Source organism: Oryzias melastigma, unplaced genomic scaffold (assembly GCF_002922805.2).
Source record: "Oryzias melastigma strain HK-1 unplaced genomic scaffold, ASM292280v2 sc00231, whole genome shotgun sequence".
In the NCBI taxonomy this organism is placed as follows: Eukaryota; Metazoa; Chordata; class Actinopteri; order Beloniformes; family Adrianichthyidae; genus Oryzias; species Oryzias melastigma.
The window spans coordinates 415474-437758 of NW_023416884.1; the positions used below are offsets into that span (position 1 = coordinate 415474).

The 22285-nt window shown below is 39.7% G+C and overlaps 4 protein-coding genes across 4 annotated transcripts; 1 reads left to right on the top strand and 3 right to left on the bottom strand.

Moving 5' to 3' along the window:
- LOC112139529 lies at window positions 1-1049 on the bottom strand (the record flags this gene model as incomplete). The annotated part of the gene is made up of 1 exon (XM_036210760.1): window positions 1-1049. A coding segment is annotated over one exon (795 nt), but the record flags the coding sequence as incomplete, so codon positions are not given.
- Window positions 1050-7792: 6743 nt separating this feature from the next.
- LOC112139514 lies at window positions 7793-11031 on the bottom strand. Its single transcript, XM_036210745.1, has 5 exons — window positions 11022-11031; window positions 9218-9627; window positions 8980-9085; window positions 8869-8897; window positions 7793-8384 (listed from the first exon to the last, which is right to left on the bottom strand). The coding sequence occupies exons 1-5, from the start codon at window positions 11029-11031 to the stop codon at window positions 8262-8264; spliced, it is 678 nt and encodes a 225-aa protein (XP_036066638.1). The 3' UTR covers window positions 7793-8261.
- A 2427-nt stretch (window positions 11032-13458) lies between these two features.
- On the top strand, window positions 13459-17050 carry LOC112139513. Its single transcript, XM_024262331.2, has 3 exons — window positions 13459-13604; window positions 13676-14041; window positions 14117-17050. Exons 1-3 carry the CDS (start codon window positions 13574-13576, stop codon window positions 14572-14574), a joined length of 855 nt encoding a protein of 284 aa, XP_024118099.1. The 5' UTR covers window positions 13459-13573; the 3' UTR covers window positions 14575-17050.
- A 1275-nt stretch (window positions 17051-18325) lies between these two features.
- Window positions 18326-20389, bottom strand: LOC112139530. Its single transcript, XM_024262347.1, has 5 exons — window positions 20335-20389; window positions 19537-20229; window positions 19319-19426; window positions 18633-18682; window positions 18326-18436 (listed from the first exon to the last, which is right to left on the bottom strand). The coding sequence occupies exons 1-5, from the start codon at window positions 20387-20389 to the stop codon at window positions 18326-18328; spliced, it is 1017 nt and encodes a 338-aa protein (XP_024118115.1).
- Window positions 20390-22285: the final 1896 nt, after the last annotated feature.

The window sequence follows — 22285 nt, forward strand, 5'->3', positions numbered from 1 at the left end:
TAAAAAAAAAAAAAAAAGTCAAACATTTTGTTAAGAGAACTCGGAGAGAAATTGAAATTAAAAGCTTCTGTACCTTTAGACTGGAAGCAATTTTGTTTTTTGATCTTGTAAACCAGAAAAACAACAAGGACACTCATGAAGGTCAAAGATCCAGTTAAGAAAAACACCAACAAAGACTTCGGCTGACCTGCAGACAAACACACATTTTTTATTTGGTCCTTTCCTACACAAACTGTGTTCAAAGTCAACAAACATCACTGTAACTCACCTGTGAGGTCCAGCTTGGTCCCGTTTCCAAACAGTATGTGTCCACATGAGACAACAGCACAGTAGTAGATCCCAGCATGAGACTCAGTCAGGTTCTTCATGTGCAGTTCATAGACACAACTGTGTGTTTGTGTGTTCTTCTTTCTCTCACACTGATCACTCCTGCCTCCATGAGTGTAAATGAGTCCTGGATGAGAGTCTTCAGAGTCTTTGAACCAGTAAACTCTGTGTTCTCCATCACAGCTCCCAGTGTGTACTGTACAGTTCAGAGTCACAGAGTCTCCTGCATGGATGTTCTCAGAGGACCACTGATCCACGGAAGTCTTGATGGTTAAACCTGATCCTTTTACATTGACTATAAAAGCTTCCCTGAAAATAATGTCCAATTCAAGATTTGCTACACACAAGTAAGTAGCAGAATCAGAATATTGTAGATCTGAAATTGCTAGTTGAATATTTTGGTTTTCTGTATTCAGATTGAAGCGGGGATTTCCATTGAATTCGTGGTAGAAACGAAATTCCTCTGAATATCTAAAAAATCTAGAGAGAAGTTGTGGCTTCTGTCCAAGAGTTAGTTTGTACCAGGACACCCATACTAAACTATCTACTTCATAGAAACACGGCAAAGACACAGTATCACCTTTGTGAGCTGATATAAAAACAGTCTGTTGATTCACCAATGAGGATGATGTTCCTGTTAAATTAAATTCTGTAAGGGAAACAAAAGTAAAGAGGTAACAAACATTACAAAAAAAAAAAAAAATACAAGAAAAAAATGTACATTAATATTAAAGTTTCAGATTTAGCACTCACCTAAAAGGAAGGCTATAAGAAAAGCAACAAAGTGAACAGGTGTCTTCATGTTTGGATTCTTGTGGTGAATGACAAGAAGTTTGATGCTTTTTTCTTTCGTCAAGAGAAGAGGTCACATCTTATTGGCCTCCTTTAAGGAACCATGATCACATGATCACAGAAACCAATGATGGAAAGATTTTGCCTTCAGCTCATTGCATAAAAGGAAACGATAAACTCTTGTATGAATATTTTCTTTATTCTATAAAGTTAACTAATTTTGTATTTACACTACACTCAAAAAGGGTGGAATATACTTTTATTAATCATTATTTGCCACTAAGCATGCTATTAAGGAAACTTAGCCTTTTATAACCCAAAAAAATGACTAATACACTTAAAAAAACAGATAATAGAAATTATTTCCCAGGCTCAGGCAGGAATACCCAGTGAGCACCTTGATATCGGCTTGATCCAATAGGAGGACAACATTATTAAACTTTTGTTTTAGTGTGGGAAATACATGAATAGTAGAAATTGAATCTGACATGAAAAAAAAATAAATAAGAACTCTGATTCATGTAGTTTATGTTCATTTGAAATCAATTTGATGACTACACGCTAAACATCAAACTGACATAAATGTGATGTAAAATTGACTTCGTGCTTCTGTTTCCTGACACTCAAACCGCGTTTTGGGCTTCTTCTTTCCAGCAGCCATCCTGATATTGAATGTTACATGATTAGTGGGTGGCAGTGGCTCAGGAGGTTAAGCCTGTAGGCCACTTATATCACAAATTAAAAGAGCACTGGTTTGATCCCCACTCCTTCCAGTCAAGCATCAGCAGCTTCTTATAACCATTGGCAAATGAAGAGTGAATGAATAACACATTGCAACAAATGACAAATTACACTGTAACTGCTTTGTGTATCTGGATATTTGCAGAAAAATACAAAAAACTATTATTCTTGTATGTATATTCCACTGAATCATCTATTGTATATTTTATACCTCTGTTAGTTTGATTTATTTGTCCATATTTAAAATTCACATGATATCAAAGGGGTAAATACCAAGATGTCAAAAGTTTTCATGTCTTTTTTTTTTGCCCGTTAAAGTTGTTTTTGACCTCAATTTGATCATGAGCTTTCATGTCATCTTAACATCAGTTGTCCTCTGGGTAGAGATCTAAAGTGTCAAGAAAGGAGTCCCTCATGACAGGGCATGGTCACCAGGACTACTGTCCCATATTCCAAAATGCCAGTTTTTTGGTTTTTTTTTGGGTTGGGGTCAGGCACATTGACCCTTTAAAATCGTGTGAAGGTGTCCAGGGATGATCAGGAAACAGCCGTGGAGATGGAGTCCAACAGCACCCAATGGGCAGCAGCCCAGGATGTGGACACAGCCCTGGTTGAATGACACGAAACGCTGGTTGGCACAGGACGGCCGTGCATGGTATAAGCCTGTTGAATGGCATCCACAACCCAGTGGGCAGCAAAGGAGTAGGAACCACCCTGCCGTCAGAAGAAGGCGTTGGTAGGGCTCTGGCTGTGGAAGGGGGAACATGCAGCTGGAGTTGCGCCAACGCAGCATGCACAGCAGAAGCTGCGGATGCATCATCCCCACCCCATGAACCAGCAGAGGCCTCATCCAGAAGCCCCGAGGCTGGTCGCATCATAGTTATCCCGACACAGGTAGGACACCAAGAGGACATCTGCACCGGGCTCCGCGGGACCGGGCACAGCAGAGGACCCAGCATGGTCACAAAGCAACACCAGCAGGAGAGATTTAATTTAAGACAGTTCAGAATACAGCACCTTGACCGTGAGGGAATCAGGATCCCTAGAATGGGCGTGCGGTTCCATGGTGGGCAGCAGCATTGAGGAGGAATGCTTCAGAGGTGGGAGGCATAGAGAAGGCAACTCTAGATCCAGGAAACGCGTCCCTCAAATTCCGCTCCAAGTGATCAGCTCTCAAAGTCGGGGGTAAAACGCTGCAGTAAGGACAAGCGTCGGCAGTCAGATCTGCTCGAAGATGGTCAACACCCAAGCAAGAAGGGCATAAGTCATGGCCGTCACCATTCGGCATGGGGGCATGAAAGTCCCTGCAGCAAAAGAACGCCAACATGACCAAACTGGTCCAGCAAGGCACCAAAGGCGAGAAGAGCCGAGGCCCAGCGAATACAAATCACCAGGTAACTCACAACAGAGAACATCATGGAGTGGATATGAAAGGAGCAGGTTCACCCACGTGCAGCAGGAACGGCAGTCAGCTCCCAGGCAGAGAATGCCACCAACCACTGAGCAAAATCAAGGAGGACCGAAGCCGTAACCAAAGAGTCTACGCACCAGTGAGAGCAACGAGGCACACCAGAGGCCAGGGAACAACGGCGCGTGCAGAGAACGCCGTTGGATGGCCACCAGCAGAGCCACGAACAGCCCCGCAACCACGGCAGCCGAGGTAAGAAGGAACACCTGAGCACGACTGCCAATCTAGAAAAGACAAACAAAAAGAGACGGCACAAAGGCAAGCAGTGGCAACAGCACACCGCAACGAAAATTACACGCAAAACCTCTGAAGGGCAACACACAACTCTGACGCTAAAATGTCACGAGACTACAGGCAGCAGATGGATATGTCGAACTCCCCACGCCGTGAAGACGAACACATGTACTACGCACATGAGCAAGGAGAAGTTGGGACTGCGCTCTTGGTGCCATATGACTTTATAGCCTCACATGGAATCACCATGAGGTCACAGGTGACTTTGTTGTCATTAAATTCTCTAAATACGCATGCGTATGATGGATCATCCAGTGCTTGAAGGCCCACCTCTGGCCTTTTTTGCGCTGCAAATGAAAGGGATATGAATCTGTTTTCAGAGCAGAGTCATGTACATACATTCAGTCAGACATTGCAAGGAAATCCGTTATCCAAAAATCAAAATTGAATGGGCAAAAAAAAAAAAGACTAAAGGGAATAATTCAAGGGTTTTGGCCTTCCGTTTATTGGCCTTCCATTCATTATTAAAAAATTAAGACTGCAAGTTATATTTGAGAACCCTTTAGTTATTTTTTACCAAGCAGACTCCCTTTCTCTGTGCGCTGCAGCAGTGTTGCCTTTCTTTGTGATTATGGGCTTGAATTCTTCATACGCATTCATGAGTATTTCTAACTCCACCTCTGAGGAGTATGACGTGCACTTCTTCTCCCCTTCGAGTTCCATGGTGGATCAATAATTCAATGTTCAATTAAGATGGTGTCACATAAGTAGGTTCTATCATACAGAAGAGAGATGTTAGATAAAGGTTTTACAGTAGACTGTCTTGAGCAGATTAATTGCATGGTTTGGATATGTAGGACAAGGAGGATAGAGAGGATATGTATAGGTGATGCAAGGAAGTGAGTAAATGGACCTTTGAGGTGCACAGAACTAGTAACATATAAGCTTTATTACTGGTTCAACAGGAACATAAATATTCTCTTGGCATGAGGTAATTGTTCTTTTGTCCACCAGGAGGTTTCAGGCTCACTGTAGCAACATGACAAGGTTTTTTCCAGACAAAGAGGAGTTGTAAGAAAAAAGAAAAAAACACCTGTGGACCGCTCACTTCTGTTATGAGGAGGATCATTGTGTATCCCAGAATGTTATTTGACACCCAGGAGGAGAGAAGGAGGCACAGCCAGGCAATCTAACTAAACTGGTACTCTGCTTCAAGATACAGAGAATCAAAATTAGTCACACTCCAAATTTAAATATCTGAAAAACTCTGAACATTCTCACAGTAAAAAAAAAAGCCAAACAGCAGCTATTCTTGAGTAAAACTAATCAGGAGAGCCCCCTCACTGGTTGAAGAGTCACAGTTAGTGGAGACTTTGTGGTACCAACCGGTTGCTTGCTATAGAGGCTGCAACAAAGGTGAGACTGATCAACCAATTTACCCGACAAGGATGCCTGGAAGTGGGGGAAGGGGCATTTCCTGACAGGTGGAGGCAAATGATACATTGCGGTGACCCATTAAGGCAGGAAACCAGTAGAAAACATGACAATTCCAACAAAAATCAATGTTTTTTTTTTTGTTGTTTTTTAATACAAAAAGTTCACTGAGAGGTTTTGCTGAGCGGCATGTACTTTTGCTATCCCATAAAAAATAGTAACAGGCAAGTAGAACACAGCATGACATAAGTATTTCATTGAGGTATACAAGGTCTTAAAATGGTAACTTGACACATTTTCAATGAAAAAGAAACACTGCAGATACAAGGAGAGCAGTATTTTTTTTTTGTTCTTTGATAAATGAATCATCAACTAAACCAACTTATTCAACTCCATACCGTATTTAAGGAGTTAACAGGTGCAGGAAAATTCTGCACCATTCTTTAAATGCTGAATCATCATGGATACATATTTTATTGTATTGTTTATAGTAGGCCTTTGGTTTTCTCGGTCTCTCAAATCTAGATCCAGGGAAAAATGTGTCTCTTAGGTCACCCTTTGTAAACCTCTGACTTTTGTCATCTACCATGAAGCCACAATGTATTTAGAGGACTATGGGAGCTGAAGAATATATTTTCTGTAAAAAAACAAACCAAAAAACGTAAAACCACTGCTTCCTGTCATCAGGACCGACCTGTTCAATAGAAAAGTTTGTGTATATCAAAACTCAGAAAGTAGCCTTGCCGTATAAGTAGGGCAGTGTCTGTTGCATGTGGTGTTGCTGCAACGACTGAAAGGCTATTTTGTGTCTGCGGCCTGCTGTCATCACAGTGGAAAAAGGAGGGTGGGGGGGCTAAGATACAAATCTTCTGTTTGACCACAGATGCATGCAAAGACTTCTCTGAACTGCACATCCGTTTATTTTATCTGTTCATCCACTGACAGGAAACCAGACGAGTAAAAGACTGTCACTCTTATTTTAAGTAGCTGTTTGTCACAATTAGTTTAAAGTCCCATTCTAAACATCTTTTGACCCCATTTAAACTCATTCCCAGTGGACTTTTAACTATTAATAAGTAGTTATTAGGGAAATTTAAAAAAAACTGTAAAAGTCTCTTCAGAACAGCAGGAGTTTGTTTGAAATTCACCTTTGAGTTGTGGGTCTACTGTTGGCATAAAGTAAGCCCAACCCCACTTCCTGTCACATGTTAGCTCTAGGGGTGTGTATTGGCTATAGTGTGATATACATGTCACGACACGATACATATCGCAGTATATCCCAAGATAGTAACAGAGACAATATTTTACCTTTTTAAATTGTGACAAAGAGAAAACTTTATCTGAACATGAATAGACCTTTCACATATATAAATACATTTTATTTAATAATCCGAACAATGAGCTCTGCGTCTGTACAGTTTTGAATGCTTGCCTAGACAAGGAAAATGAAGAAGTACGTGGGTTAAGTCTTAGATGGATCAGAATGGAGCAGAGCAGGAAGCCTGTGGTTTGCTGTTGTAGTTTCTACATCACAGCTACAAACTTTGTCAAACAGCATTTCTTGTCTTCTCAAGATGCATTAAGATTTGAATAAAGAAATACTCAGAAATAGTATTTTAAGCTTAATATGTCCTCCATTGTGAGAAAAATACTACAAGAATATTTTAAAAACACAATTTTCACCACAGTGGCTCTTTAAGAAAAGATCAACAAAGTCTTCTTTTTCAAAGTCTAGAAACGCAGCAGAGCACACAGATCTGTTCCTGTTACCAGTGTCCCTCTGTGTTTCTTCACGCCCCACACTAGCTTTTCCTGTTTAGATAACAACCACCAAGAACATCGAGATGTCAGAGAGTGAGTCAGGATGGTTGACAGAATCCTCTCTGAATACAAACACCTTTCAGTGGAAGTTTCAGCTAAAGGTCAAATGTTAAAAAAAAACTGCTTATTTACAGTCAAGCAAGAAGACAACTCTCAGTCAGACTTTGTGGGTCATTTTGAAACCTAAAGAGAGGTGACCACTCAGTCGGCTGTTGCTTAACCAAATCCTTCCTCGTCCATTTACATGTAGAATATCAAACTTTACCCCAGATGTAAACTAACCAGTTAATAGTCCTAATATTTGTTTTTTTATTTGAAGTTTTCCAAACCTCATAGCTTTATTCAATATTTGAGCTCGACGTTGTGCTAAAATAAGGGATATTTGACTGACTGCTGAATCATCATGGATACCATGGCCACACTGAGCATCTTCCAATGACTGATAGTTGTTTGTCCACTATATTTGAACAATATTGGAAGTTTACGGATATCAAATCTTGCCAAGAAGCTAACTAACGGTCTGTAAACTATCCTAAAACTCACTCAAAAGACGACTGAATTATTCTCTAGCATCATTCGCACTGCACATGGGAACGGTGAAAGCATGTGATCATCAGCAAACCTCTTTACTACCACCTACTTGGAAAAGCAAAGAGACGTCTTTAAATCACCATCTCTTTGACTGAAGAAGCCATTGGATGTTGGCTGTTAATGCTGAGATTTTGTCATGCATGTTATCAAAGACTGATTTAGTCATTCTGTTTTTACTTTCTTTTTCAATCAAGTCCCAAACTTTAAAATGTGATGTTCCAATAGACAAACTGTCTTGTTTTTAACCTTTTGCTCAATGTGAAAACTGACCTGAGTTGTGCTCAAACCACACTGTGTTGTCTCTTCCTGTAAAATGGCATCTCAGCCCACCCCCACCTCTCAGCCCCCCTTCCTCTGCAGACCTTCTGATTCTTGTTTTGAATGTTTTTTTTTTTAATAACCATTTCCTGTTTTCTTTGCTCCTTATTTAACGGTTAGATGCAGTTTGTAATAAAGTTCAAAAATGTTTGCCATTTTTACTGAGATTATATTCAAACATTCAGTTCACACAGAAAAGTAAATATGATGTCTGGTAGAGTTCTGGAGTTGGAAAACAAAATGTTAAGAATTATAAATGAAATTGAAGCACATTTAGTTTCTGCCTGTTGAGGAGGTTCTGATTGCACATGTGATGACACAGTCCAATGACATACTGGCTAAATGACACAGAAAAACAAAGCAACAGAGCCCCCTCCCCCCTTATAGCCTCAGTACTGACACGAGTCACAACTTATTCTGATCTGTCCGTCTTCAAACAGGCATTGAACAATGAGTCAGATGGATCAGATAAAAAAAGACACAAGCAAACAACTTGGGTACGAAGCTGAGCTGCAGTTCCACCTTCTTCCTGACTCTACCGAGTGGCAGCATACAGCACATGTGGCTGCAGCTCTCTTTCCGATGGAGACCTGCCGCCTCTCTTTGCTTTCTGCTGGAAACTCAGAGCAGCGTAGTTCAGATCATCCGAGTCCCGATTCTGAAAACCAGAACATTCAGTCAAAACTTGTGAAGAAAGACCCAGTTTTTGAATCTATCACAAGGGGAAAAGGATTGGAGAGTCATTTAATCCTTTTTTTCTGGCCCTGCATTAGACTGGTGATTATTTTCTGGGTTTGCCCCACCATTGCCCAATCCAGTGACCCTGAAGGGGATTCAGTGTGTTCTAAAAATGGATGATGGAGGGTGCCTTTCCTTTTTTCATTTGATGCTTGAATAATTTACATATCCATGTGTTAATTTAATGTTTTCCTAAACTTTGCAGTCTCACATTAAACCAACAAAAAAGCAGCTAATTTGATTTTAAGCTAAAGAGAAACTCAGATTAATGGAACAATTTCCAGACTAAGTTTTCTGTTGATTAAAAGAAAAAAAAAACATTTGTGATATTAAAATGGCAGAAGTTTACGGTGAAGTTTGCTCACATCACAACTGTTTCTATAAAATAAAAAAATAATCTTTACCTTTGTGTTTTCTTCTTCTTTTCGTACAGCTAAACAACAAACATGGATGAGTTCAGTTTCACTACATTTCCAGCAGTTTTCCAGCAGCTGACAGGATGAAGGTGAAGTTACCTGTGAGAAGTTTCCTGAATTTTACAGCCAGAACAACAATGACTGCAGAGAGGAGGACAGTCAGAGCAGCCAGGATCACAGTCAGCAGGTCCATGCTCGCATGTTCCTCTATGAAACATTCACAGGTCAGAAAGTTAAGTTCTTAAGTTCTAGTTTATGTGATAGATACTAAAACAATCAGAAACTCAAAAAAAGGGGAAACTTACGGCAAGATTTACTCGTCTCTCCATCATTGGACTCGCCTGTAATGAAGAATCATGGAGGACATTCTTAAATTGATACATAGGAAGAGATCAGACATGATCAGGATCTTACCTTTAATGATCAGTTGTGTAACATCTCCAATGATTGTATGTTTGTTTACATAGAATCCACAGAAATACAGTCCAGAGTCAGACTCATTCACTCCACTGATTTTCAGAGACACAAAGCTGTTGTTGGAACTCATTGCAAATTTTCCACCTTCAAATCCACGACAGAGTGAAGGATCACCACCAGAACCAAACATGGAGGAGATACAGCTGACTTTGGAGCTGTTGACCACTCTGAACCAGTCAGTCTGAGAAGGATCTTTGGTTAAGTTAAAGCAGAGCAGAGTGACATCTTCACCAGACTGGACCTCCACAGTCTGAAACTCACAGATGCAGCCTGAAACAGACACCACAAGCGACTCACAGTCAATAATTATTCATCGTTCAGAACTCAGTTCCTGAATAAAAAGAAACAGCAGCTTTTTCTGCTGCAGAGTTCATCAGAGTACTTACTGCGGCTGCAGAGAAGAAAAGTTATTACGACGAGGCTCCTCATTGTGTGCTAACTGTCACTATCAGGATGCTTTATAGTCAAGAGGGCGTTTCATTAGGGTGTGGTATTCAGACACGCATGTCCAAAGACCTTTACTGCATATCTATCTTTTCTGAAATATCAAGTGTTTCATGTAACATTTTTTTACCTGATTGTTAGAAAAGATTTCTTCACTGTTTTCTTGATTTCCTCTTTGTGTGGCTGCAGACTGAAGAGTTTTAAGGACCATCAAACTGCTTTAGAAATTTTTGTTGTTTCTTTCTGAAAATTTGATAAAATCATCACTTATTTGCTGGGGATGTCTGTGTGTAACACAAGTAAAGCTGAAGATGATACCTTTAATTATTTCAATTATTTTTATCTCGTTATTTTTTTAATTCACAAAAAAAGCACTTTAAAAATGTGTTTCTTAGATCCATCGCATACCACAAGACAAGACTTATGCTTACATACATGCAAGATAATTCTCAATAATAATAATATTCAGTATAATCCTCAGTAGGGGTTGCTCCAAATGAGATCTCTTCAGAGGCCTCATTCTTGCAGGTTTTCCAGCATACACTTAAAGCATACACATGTATTCAATAGGCTGAATCAGGGAATCGGTCATGAATAGGGCTTGGATATCTGAAATTGTTGCAGACACTGCGGCCCTCAAGGCCTGGAGTTGCCTATTTCAGTCTTACATGTTGTGCTATTGTTTAATTGTATTAATCACCAATGACATTAGGGCATATAGCTGACATCAAGTAAAAATGTCAAGAGCCAACACCGTAAAAAAAATAAGAAAACCTTCATAAGTTATAAATAGGGACAGCGGTTTGCTTGACTAACTAGAGAAATGCACAGTACAAAGAACTGGGGAAAGGAATAAACATGCAATCTACATACTCCACATGAACCCTAAGGATCTGTCATTTCCTTGTGTATCTGTGTCGCCTGTCTGCTTACAAGCCCACCAACCAACAGTCCCTGACTACAAGAGTACCAGCCTACCTATTTACATGCAAGGCTATATTGTTGCAAGTTGATGAGTCCAGCTGAGTAAAATTAGCTGTAGCTAACAGAGTATGTCACGCCACTATGGTGTTTTATTTCTGACACCAAAGTAATGTTCTGGAGATGCATAAAAGTCAAAGACAGTTGGTTCAATGTTGGTGTTTAACTACAAACTATATGGTTACTCTTGGCTGTAATGATACCAAAATGCACAACATATCTGTGGACGGCATTCTCACATTCCTTCATGTGTCACCTAATCTTTTTCATTAACAATTTCCTCCCATCCAGTTCCTTCCATTCACACCTATCGACCACATCATGCAAGCATTTGAATTCAGAACTCAACACAGAACACTATAACCACTAACATGTCAGGTTGCTACAGTATAGGCTGCTAGTCTAGACTACTGATCAGCTGACAGTGACAGCAAGTGGTGGAAAGAGATCCAGGGCCAGAAGGATCGACCCAAATAGAAAACTAGATCCATGGTTTGTTGAAAGTGTACTTTGCCACAGTTGTGGGACAAAAATAATAGAAAAAGCTCTGAGTTCCTCAGTGACTGTAAAATAGATCAGATAGGTGTGCGCCCAAAAAAGAACCAAAGTAAGGGGATGGGAAATCTGGGAGAGCCTCATCCTGACAGTGCAGTAGGACAACACCAACCAGAACAAGAAAAAAGACCGGCAATGTTATTTGATACACCTTGCTAGTACCAGGATGGACTCCCTTTTGCTTTCAGAACCCACTTCATCCTTGATGGCATAAATTCAACAAGGAAACATTCCTCAGAGAGTTTGGTCCATATTGACATGATAGCATCACACAGTTGCTGCAGATTTGTCGGCTGTAAATTCATGATGCCGATCTCCTGTTCCTCCACATTCCAAAGGTGATCTATTGGGTTGAGATCTGATGATCCTTGGAGGTCATTAGAGTTCAGTGAACTCATTGTGATGTTTAAGAAACCAGTGTGAGATGATTCCAGCTTCACGATATGGAGCTAATCCTGCTGGAAGTAGCATAATAAGATGGTACACTGTGGCCATAAAGGGATGAACATGGTCAGCAACAATACTTAGGTAGGTTGTAGTTTTGTAACCATGGTTAAAAGGCACTATGGGGCCAAAAGTGTGCCCAGAAAGTATCAACCACACAATTATACCTCCACCACCAGCCTGAACCTTTGATACAAGGCAGGATGGAGCCATGCTTTCATGTTGCTGACACCAAATCTCTATTTCTGCTGCAACATTCAGATGTCAGAATAGATGTTTTTCTAATCTTCTATTGTCCAGTTTTGGTGGGCCTGTGTGAATATAGTCTCAGTTTCCTGTTCTTAGCTGACAAGAGTGAAACCCGGTTTATTCTTCTCCTGCTGGTCCATCTGCCTCAAGGTTGGACGTGTTGTGAGTTCAGAGATGCTCTTCTGCAATCCTCAGTTGAAACCAGTTTGTTATTTAAGTTACTGTTGCCTTTTGATCAGCTGGAACCAATTTTATTATTATCCTCTCACCTCTGGCATCGACAACACATTTTTACCCACAGATCTGCTGCTCAGTGGACATTTTCTCTTTTTTGACCATTCTCCATAAACCCTAGAGGTGGTTGTGGGTGAAAACCCCTGTAGATCCGCAGTTTCTCTAAAATACTCAGACTAGACGTCTGGCACCAACAACCTACAAAGTCACTTCGATCATGTTTTTTCCCTGTTCTGATTCTCATTTTGAACTGATTGTCTTGAATGTGTCTTCGTACCTAGATGCACTGAGTTGCTGCCATTTGCTTGGCTGATTAGAAATTTGTTTTAACGAGCAGTGTGTCTAATAAAGTGGCCTGTAAGTATATGTCATTCATTTTGCATTTGGTATCTACACATTGAATGTGGGCTCTTGTTTAACAGACGCCCATACAAACCTGTGGGTCTAAGATTTGTTATTGGAGCTGTTATCCTACTTTGTCCGACCCCCTTTATTCATTCTCTCTGGTGGGATGTGATAAAAATTGGCTTCCATCAAGATCTAAAGAAACCAAAGACAAACATGTTTACATCCAGAATAACCTCTCCACTCAACATTGTGTCTTACTCTGTTCTTTTAGGTGATTACATAATTAAGAGTTGTTAATTTAGGCTGCACGGGGGTGCAGTGGTCAGCGCTCTTGCCTCACAGCAAGAAGGCCCCCTGGTTCAAGTTCCAGCAGGGGGACTTTTCTGTGTGGAGTTTGCATGTTCTCCCCAAAACATCCTTCAAAGGTTATTTGTTTACTCTAAATTGTCTCTAGGTGTGAACTTGAGTGTGTAGGGGTGAGATTGTGGCCATGGACAGACTGGGGACCTGTGGCTAGGTTTGTGTGTGTGAATGAATACACGTATAGTAATTGTTCATCCTGTTGTAGTTGTCAGCTTGACCCAACTGCTTTGCAATGCTGGTTGCCACTTTTGGAAGACGCAATGGTTGACTGACTGAAATAAGTCAATTAAAGTGCAACACAGTAGCATGAAAAGTCTGAAGAATGGGAATGAATTTCCATTTAAATATTTATATTTAAGTAATTAGTAAAAAAAAAACTAACACACAAAGAACACAAGCAGTAAAATAAATTATGAAGTCTATCTTTAGGTTTTTATTTGTGTACCTTTTAGTGTTTAATCATTTGTTTCCTTTAATGGGAGGATATAGGGTTTTTACACAGATTGACCTTTCTCACACCCAATCAAATGTGACCTCATTTTTCGGCTGTTGTCAGCTACTTGTCTCCGGACATTCAGACCTCACGAGCTCTGAGAAGATGCAGCTGTGTGTGATCCTGTCTGGATTTTGTGAGTCTCTAACTTTTATTCATTCTCACAGTTTAAACTTGAAAGCACATCTCTGATATTCTCTTCATCAGTCCATCTGTCCGCCGTGGTCTGGGCTGGAGCAGTCAAACAGGACACTGGTGTCCGATCCGTCACTGTCGGGGAAAACGTGACGCTGCAATGCTTCTATGAAAAGATAATCGCGATGCACTTATCCTGGTACCAACAAACCCTCGGAGGAAGACCTGAGCTCCTGTCTTTCTTTTACAAATACGATGACCCGTCTAAAGTGGACCACTGGCTGAAGAGGAACCCTCGATTTTCTCTGCAGAAGGAGGAAGGCTTCAATCACTTACACATCTCTGACGTGCAGCTCTCAGATTCAGCCACTTATTTCTGTGGAAGCTCGCACACCAACATGGTGGAGTTTGGGGACGGCGTCTTTCTGAGCGTTAAAGGTGAGCAGCTTTGGTGAATTTTGACTAAAGGGAACAAGGAAGGGTTTTGTTTCTCATGAAGCCGATTCTCTGTAGAAAAAAGCCAGACAGAAATCATCGTCCAGGAGCCGACGTCGGAGATCATCCCATCTGGTGGCTCCATCAACTTCAGCTGTACGGTTCACACTGGGAACTGTGGGGAAGGACACACTGTCTGCTGGTTCAGACATGGCTCTCAAACGGGGGTCCTCCACACCCAGAGAAAACACTGCAGACCTGTCGCTGCTCCAGGACCTCCTTCGTGGAGCTGCACCTACAGTTTGCAGAAGAAGAACCTGAACTTCTCTGATGCTGGGACCTACTTCTGTGTTGTGGCCTCCTGTGGGAAGATGCTGTTTGGGAGTGGAACCGAGGTGATGGTCAGAAATCCAGATGGAGGCCAAGCTGCTCAGATTTCAGTTTTAGTCCAGCTATCTGTCATTAGAACAGGGATTCTTCTGCTTTTTATCATCAGCTGTGTGATTTTTCTCAGAAAAAATAATGCAAGTCCATAAGGTTGAAAGTAGATTTGAGGAAGTGAAAAAAAAAGCTTTAAAGTTTTATTGCAAATGTCATATTAGCAAACTGATACCGCTTAATTCACTGTTATGCAACTTGATTCTGTTAAAAAATGTAATCCAAGCTCTTGTATAGGGCATATGTTTATTTCATTTTTAGATTTTAAAAAGAAATAAACTAAAACTTTGTTCCTTTCTGTGGCTTTAATTAGCAAACCTTTGTGCCATATACCTGAATCGAAGAGCTTAATAAAATGAAATGTTTTCCACTCTTGAAATCATTTTTGATCAAAGGTTAAAAATAAAATCAAATCACAAGTAAATATTCAGTAAGACTTTCAGACAAAAGACCAAAGCAGTGTTTTAAGAAACTGTGTGACCAAAGTAGGTGACCGCAGACCTGATACAAACATGCAGGAAGGTGAGTCAGCAGGTCGCTCTATGTGAGTTGCATTAGTTCATCACAATTTTCTTTTGTGTTAACAGGAAATTTGTTCTCAGTATTTCTACCACAAATGTACAGAAAAAAAAAAAAACATTCTGTTATGCAGAAGTAGAGAGCTCGACATCCGTTTGCAGGTTTGGTTCCTGCTCTGCCCACTTGTGTGTCAAAATGTCCTTGGGCAAGACACTGATCCATACAATGCTCTCAATGGCATGAGAGCTTTTTGTGTGTGAATTTGTTAACAGTGTAATATGGTCAGTTGGTTGATCCATGCAAGAAGGTGGAAAAGCATTACATAAACACACAGATTATTTTTCTAACACCGATAAAGTCAATAACACTAACTACACTGGGGCAAAAAAGTATTTCGTCAGCTTCCAATTGTGAAAGTGCTTGCACTTAAAGATGAGAGAGGGCTGTAATTTTCATCATAAGTATACCTTAACTGTGAGAGACAAAAAAAAAAAAAAATCCATAAAATCACATTGTCTGGTTTTTAAAATTTTATTAGCAAATTATGGTAGAAAATAAATACTTCAATAATAAAAGTTCCTCTCAATACTTTAGCTTTTGTTGGCAATAGCAGCAGGTAAACGTTTCTATTGGCTTTCACAAACGGTTTTTGGTATTTCGGTCCATTCCTCCAAGCAGATCTCCTCTAAAGCAGTGTTGTTTTGGGGCTGTCGCTGGGCAACACCGTCTTTCAGCTCCCTCCAAGGATTTTCTGTGGGGTTGAGATCTGGAGACTGGCATGGCCATTCCAGGACCTTGAAATGCTTCTTACAAAACCACTTCTTCATTACCCAGACAGTGAGTTTGGGATCATGCTGGAAGACCCAGCCACAATTTCTCTTAAGTGCCCTTCGTGATGGAAGGAGGTTCTCACTCAAAATCTGACTATACATCCCCAAAGCATCATGTTTCCACCCCCATGCTTTACAGTACACATGGTGTTCTTTGAATGGAACTCAGCATGTAGCTTTGCTTTCTATACATTCGAATATGATTGATATTTGACCCGATCATTTACAGCATTTTTAAGGGATAGCTGGACCTCACAGTGCAGTTTTGTGTCACTGTTACTTTTCAAATGTTTTAACATGCAGTTCGTTTATTTAACAATATACAAGTGTAAAGTTATATAACAGATTTTTAGGTTAGTAAAAACTAGTCTTTACTTCCTCATCATTGTGATTTTTTTTTTATTTACAGTATTTTTAAATGCTTTAGTGGACAAAAGGTGGTTTACAGAAATTTTTTTTTTAAAAACTTTCCTCACAACCCTCATCAAGGCACCTAAGAGGGGCAGCCCCAGTGACCCTCGACAGGAACAAAACCTTTGGTGGCCCTGCTAATCCCCCTCAGGAACAGATTGACTGGCATGAATCTGTAACTGCAGGAAAACCCATCTAACTTGGCGTGGCTTGGTGTGGATTGCAGTAGCATAAAGCCTTCTCACTGCAGCAAAAATTCTCCTGCTCGGTCGAGGGTGGGCAAGTCATACTGTCAGGAACTGGATGGTGTAGGAACCAAAATGGGAACGGGACGGTTATAGAAACTTGTACATTTATTAAATCAGTTGCAACATAACAAAAAATTTCAGAGCGACACAAAAGGTTGACAAAGCAGAAAAGATTAACTGAAAACAAGTCCCTTATGCTGGGTTCATACCACATGGGGAACCATTCGGCACCTTTGTTAACTTATTGTGAATTTCCTAGCAGTAATTAAAGCCTAGATACACAAGAAAATCCAGTCAATTTTTAAAATATAACCAATTTTTCGCAATAAAATACCACTATTGACAAATCTGATCATATTTTTGTATCTAAATAAACTGCAGACATGAAAATACAGTATTCAGCCCTTATTTGTGGGGGTTAGGGGCCAGTGACCTCCGCGAATACACCAAATCTGTGAATACAGTCTCCATCTCAACCACCACCCACTGTTACTGAATGTCCATTACCGCGTTACAGATCCATACTCATCAAAAACGCTTCTGATCATGCTTTGTAAACATTTATTAAAAAACATTAGGGTATTGCTCAACATAAAGATTTTTTTTCTAATCCAAAACAATGGACTGCAACCTTTTCATGAAGACTGTCACTGTCTCTCTGTACCTTAAAAAAACTTGTGCTTCATCTTTCATCAAAGTAAGTGCGAGAGGGCATCTCTGTCCAGAATTTGCTAGTTTCATCTATAAAAGCCCCTGCTTTGAATGATAAATATCCTCCGTGATTATCAGAATATTTTCGAGTCGCTTCTGAGTAAGCTGATGCCATTTCTCCATGCAGGCTCCCTGTGAAAATGTGCGCAGTGTGTGTGCGTAGCGGATGGGCTGGCGTGCTCTTCAACTGCACTCCCCTCCTGGGAAATTCCCGCAGTACCTTCAGAAGCAAAAGTTTCATACAAGCATATTGAGTTGTCTGAGTTTTTGTGACAAACCGGAGGAGTCACGTGACTGAAAAAAATCAGTGAATATGTAAAACAGCGAATAAAGAAATGCAACACTGTAAACCCATTAAAAACAGACAGACACACATACACTGAGACACAAATCAATGTAGTGGGCCGACTACGGAGAGGGCGGTTGTGGTTTTTGGTGTCTAACACATTCAGCAAGAGAGGCAGAGAGCAGTTGGCGACAAGTCAAGATGGAAAGATGGACAATGTCAAACTAATCGTAGAAGCTCTAAATAACCACAGCTGATCAGAAGCACCTGTGGCCCGTCGTTAAAAAATATACATGAAGAGGATTCTGCGCGCACTTCGCCGCGCTTCCGCGTGTGGTGTGAACCCAGCGCAAGACTGAGAGCAGTTAACTGAAATGCAACCATAATGAAGCTGAAACGGTGTGACTAACAAAGGGGAACTTAGAACAAGAAAAAAACCAACTTAAAATCAAACTAAAGTAAAGAGTCATCACAGTGTTTATTGAGGTAAGCTAAGGAAACAGTTTATCGGTCTAAAATCCTCAATAAAGATACACAGACTAATAGAAATACCAGGGATTTAATTTTTTTAAATGCACTTGTGCATTAACTTTTAAAACTTTAATGCTCAAAGCAGTATAAAAAATAAGGTTTACGTGTGAATTAATAGTTAGTAAAAAAATGAATTTTAATAAAACACTAATTACTTGAATACAAGACAACTTTACAACAGAACTCACATTACTTGCTTAACATACAAACTATTTAATTTGATTTGTAAAAAGCACTGATTCAGATTATATCTGGTATTGAATCGTATAAATGAGTCATATTGAAAGTATAATTCATATAAACAGGAACAAATCTACAGTTTTATGCTGGAGTACACAGATTCATTGATGATGTCTTTCTTCTGTCTTCTTGATTTATTGGTCTTATTGTGGCTTAAAGCAGCGTAATGGAGGTCCTCATCTCCCTGATAAACACATGAACACATATGAATTTATTTCGGGCCAATTGTCAACATCAGGATTAGCGCTTAACAGTTTAAATCACACAAGTGTATTCCTACTGTAATCTTTTGAGCAGCAACAACAGTTCTGCACATTGACATTGTAGATTTAGTTTGATTTTTTTTTTTTAGAATTTGTTGTTGTGAACTGAACTCTTACCGCTCCATAAAGTCCTGAAGCATCAGCGGACCTGTTCTGAGGATCTGTTGCTGTGAGATAGAAACAAAAAAAGGGGTATTGAATTTGAAGTCACCAGTAAAATGTTGTTACTTCTATCAGAACCTAAAATTAAAGATAATTGTCATCATAAAAAGCCCTTAGTTCACTCAAGACAATACAAAGGACTCGTTCTTTTCTTGTTTTTTTTAGTGCAAGTACCAGAAACAACTCTAAAGTACTTAGAAGATGTTTTGTTTAGAATTATACATCGTGAAAAATATAAATAAAACTAAAGAAGATTATGAACGTAGCACTTGGTTTACACACACATACTGCATACATACATATATATACAGTATATCGCGGATTCATGGAGGAGGTGATTAGAAATTGGATTTCTGAATGCAATTTCTAAGTAAATTATTCCTAAATTTGGTTTGTAATCTATACATTCTTTGTTAGTTCTCTGTGAGGACTCATGAGCTTGACAGTGTAAAACGTCTTCATTCCAACATTTACTCAAAAAAAAAAAAAAAAAATCTATACATTTTTTTATCTCACAAAATGTTCTGCCGGACCATGGAGCTAATCAAGAATGATCCAAAAAAATATTGGAAACAAAACCATTTTTCTTGGTAAAATGTACTGTATACTAAAAAAAATGCAGAGTATTAAAGTTCACTCACCCTTGTATTTGCAGCTCTTTGTCTTGTGTATTGTGTAAAATATCAAGAAGATCATTGAGGCTGTCAGAGCTCCACTCAGGAAATACACAAATGGAAGAAAAATCCCTTCTTGTGCTGAGATATACAAAAAACAAAAAAAAAAACAAAAAAAAAAACGATGAAATTCAAGACAAATACTTATTTTTAATTAAATTGTTTACTTTATAAGATATCCTTACTTGTTAGTTCCAGTTTGGTCCCGTTTCCAAACAGTATGTTTCCACATGAGGCAACAGCACAGTAGTAGATCCCAGCATGAGACTCAGTCAGGTTCTTCATGGTCAGATCATAATTACAGGTGTGTGTTTTTGTGTTCTTTCTCTCACACTGATCATTCCTGCCTCCATCCGTGTAAATGAGTCCTGGATGAGAGTCTTCAGAGTCTTTGAACCAGTAAACTCTGTGTTCTCCATCACAGCTCCCAGTGTGTACTGTACAGTTCAGAGTCACAGAGTCTCCTGGATGGATGTTCTCAGAGGACGACTGATCCACGGAAGTTTGGATGTAAGATGAAGAGTTCTTCACAAGGAGACTATAGCCCTCCAAAAATGTAAGTGCATAAGCATGGAGACTAATGCAGTAGTAAGTGGCAGAATCAGACATTTTCACATTTGAGATCTTCAAGTGGTTTATGCCCTTATTTGTTTCTAGTTCAAACCGTGGATCGTTTTTGAAAGCATCCGCAAAAGATGCATTTTTTTTATAATCAAAAAAAATTGACACGAGTTGCGGTTTCTGTCCCAAAGGTTGTTTATACCAAAAAAAGAAAACTCCCAGAGTGCCTTGATGTGAACATTTTAAAGTCAAGTCCTGACCCACAGGAACTGATTTAAAATGTATAGATGCAGACGGTTTCTGAGCCCAAGAAGAAGCTGGGGAGAGAATGAATAAACACATATTTTCACATTTATTTTTCAGATTTTGGAGTTCAGTCTATAAAATCTGTACCAAAGCTCATAAAAAAACGTGAAACTCACCCACTGTACCCAGGAGCAGACATGTCACACAGCCAGCAAACACCAGAGGAGTCATTTTCTTGAACCTGCTGAGGCTCACTGAGACAAAGAAGTTAGTTCTCTACTTTTGAGTGTCAGGACTGGAGGTGATCGGCCAATCATATGTGATTGAATGATCACATGCTCCATATAGTCCCTGGTCATCTTTTTACAATATAGTGTCATAAAAGAAGTAAGAAGTATGTAGTGGTAAAGGATCTGACTCAATATGAGGCCTGAATCTTTTTAAGATCATTTGAAAGCAATTATTGATGATACTCTGAAAAACCAACAGTTCTTAGTATTAAATTAAAAACTTTAAGAATAATGTCTGTTGTTTCACAGTCGCAGCTTGATTTTCTACATGATCTGGGAAGGAGGGGTTTTCAAAGTCAAGTCACACCATCCAGACCTTTACTCCTAACTGAACTGAACTGGAAACTTCAATATTGTAAGATTTATTAGCACCTTAGCAGGAGCTTGTACTCGAGATTACATATTAATCTCAAACACTTCTAAGGTTCAACAAACCCTGGAATTGGCCTTTATGAGAAACATAACTTTCTTTAACTTACTCTTTTGCAGTATGACATGAAAATACTCCTTAATCTCAAATATCTAAATACATTTATGTCAGTACAAAAAAATCTCATTCGCAAGTCGTGATATTTTGACACATGGTTAAGGACACCTCCGCATTACTTTTGGATGTTTTGAGTGTCCTATGCTCATCATTTTTGACGTGCTGGCTGTTCCAATTAAATCAGGGGTCCAGTCGTTTTATCGGACATGGTACTGAGTGTGGACCGAGCCTCAGGATGTGGTGTCTGTACCCCAACCTGGTACCCTAACCCTAGCCTGGTCTGCATCTGGTACTAGGTCTATATCTGGAACCAGTACGGATCAGCGGTACCAGGTTAGGGTTACTATACCGGTGCACTCCACATTCCAGTGCCAGTTTGTGGCCCAGAGGTTGAGGAGCCTTGATTTAATTAGAAAAGTCAGAAGATCTAAAAATGACTAATTTTGACATGGAGGGTCCTTAACCATACGTCAATTTGTGACGACTTGGGAATGATAATCTGTTCATCTGAGTGATTCATTCCTGATTCTATCCATCCTGGTCACTCCCAAAGAGAACCTCTACATCCTCATCTCTGCTATCTACAGCTCTGCTTCCTGTCTTTCTCAGTCTCTAACCAACAACATGGCTGCTCTCACCAAAATGTTTCACACCTTTCCTTAGATATCACTCAATAACACTCTTGTCACAAATCAAACATGAAGCCTTCCTCCTCAAATTCTTAAGACAACAGGGAGAATACAGAGTAACCCAATACATTAAATCAGGGACCTAAAATCGGCCCCCTGGTCTGGTTCAAATACCTTCCAGCCCAGCTTGCCACCAGAGCTACATCTCCAGTGATGACATTTCTTCGATTTCTGTTATTCTTCAACCATTTACTCAAACAATTCCAGCAAATTGTTAAGCGATAAAAAGTTGCAACATTTCACAGTAGTGAAGTGCTTACCCAATTAATATAATCTAATTTTATTGATATATCAAATATTACAACACAGTTGTGTTAATGGGCTTCACACCAGTTATTGTCCAAAACATAAAATCACTTATAAAATATAAACAATAGCTGATTGCTAAACTAAGCTAAACATACTAAACTAAACTGGGCATCCCTGCCCTTAGACCCTCCTCCTTGGTAAAACTCCTGAAAAAAAAGGGATTCTGGGAAAAAAAAGAAGAAACCTCAGGGATATCCACATGAAGGAGGGATCCTCTCTCAGGACGGGCAGGAGATGCACCAAGACTATTAAAGAAGAATTCTTCAATAGTCTACAACTACATGTTTGAATAGTGTAGCAGATGAGCTTCATCCAGATGGAGCTGGGGTACAGTTGAGGGCACAATAAGAGC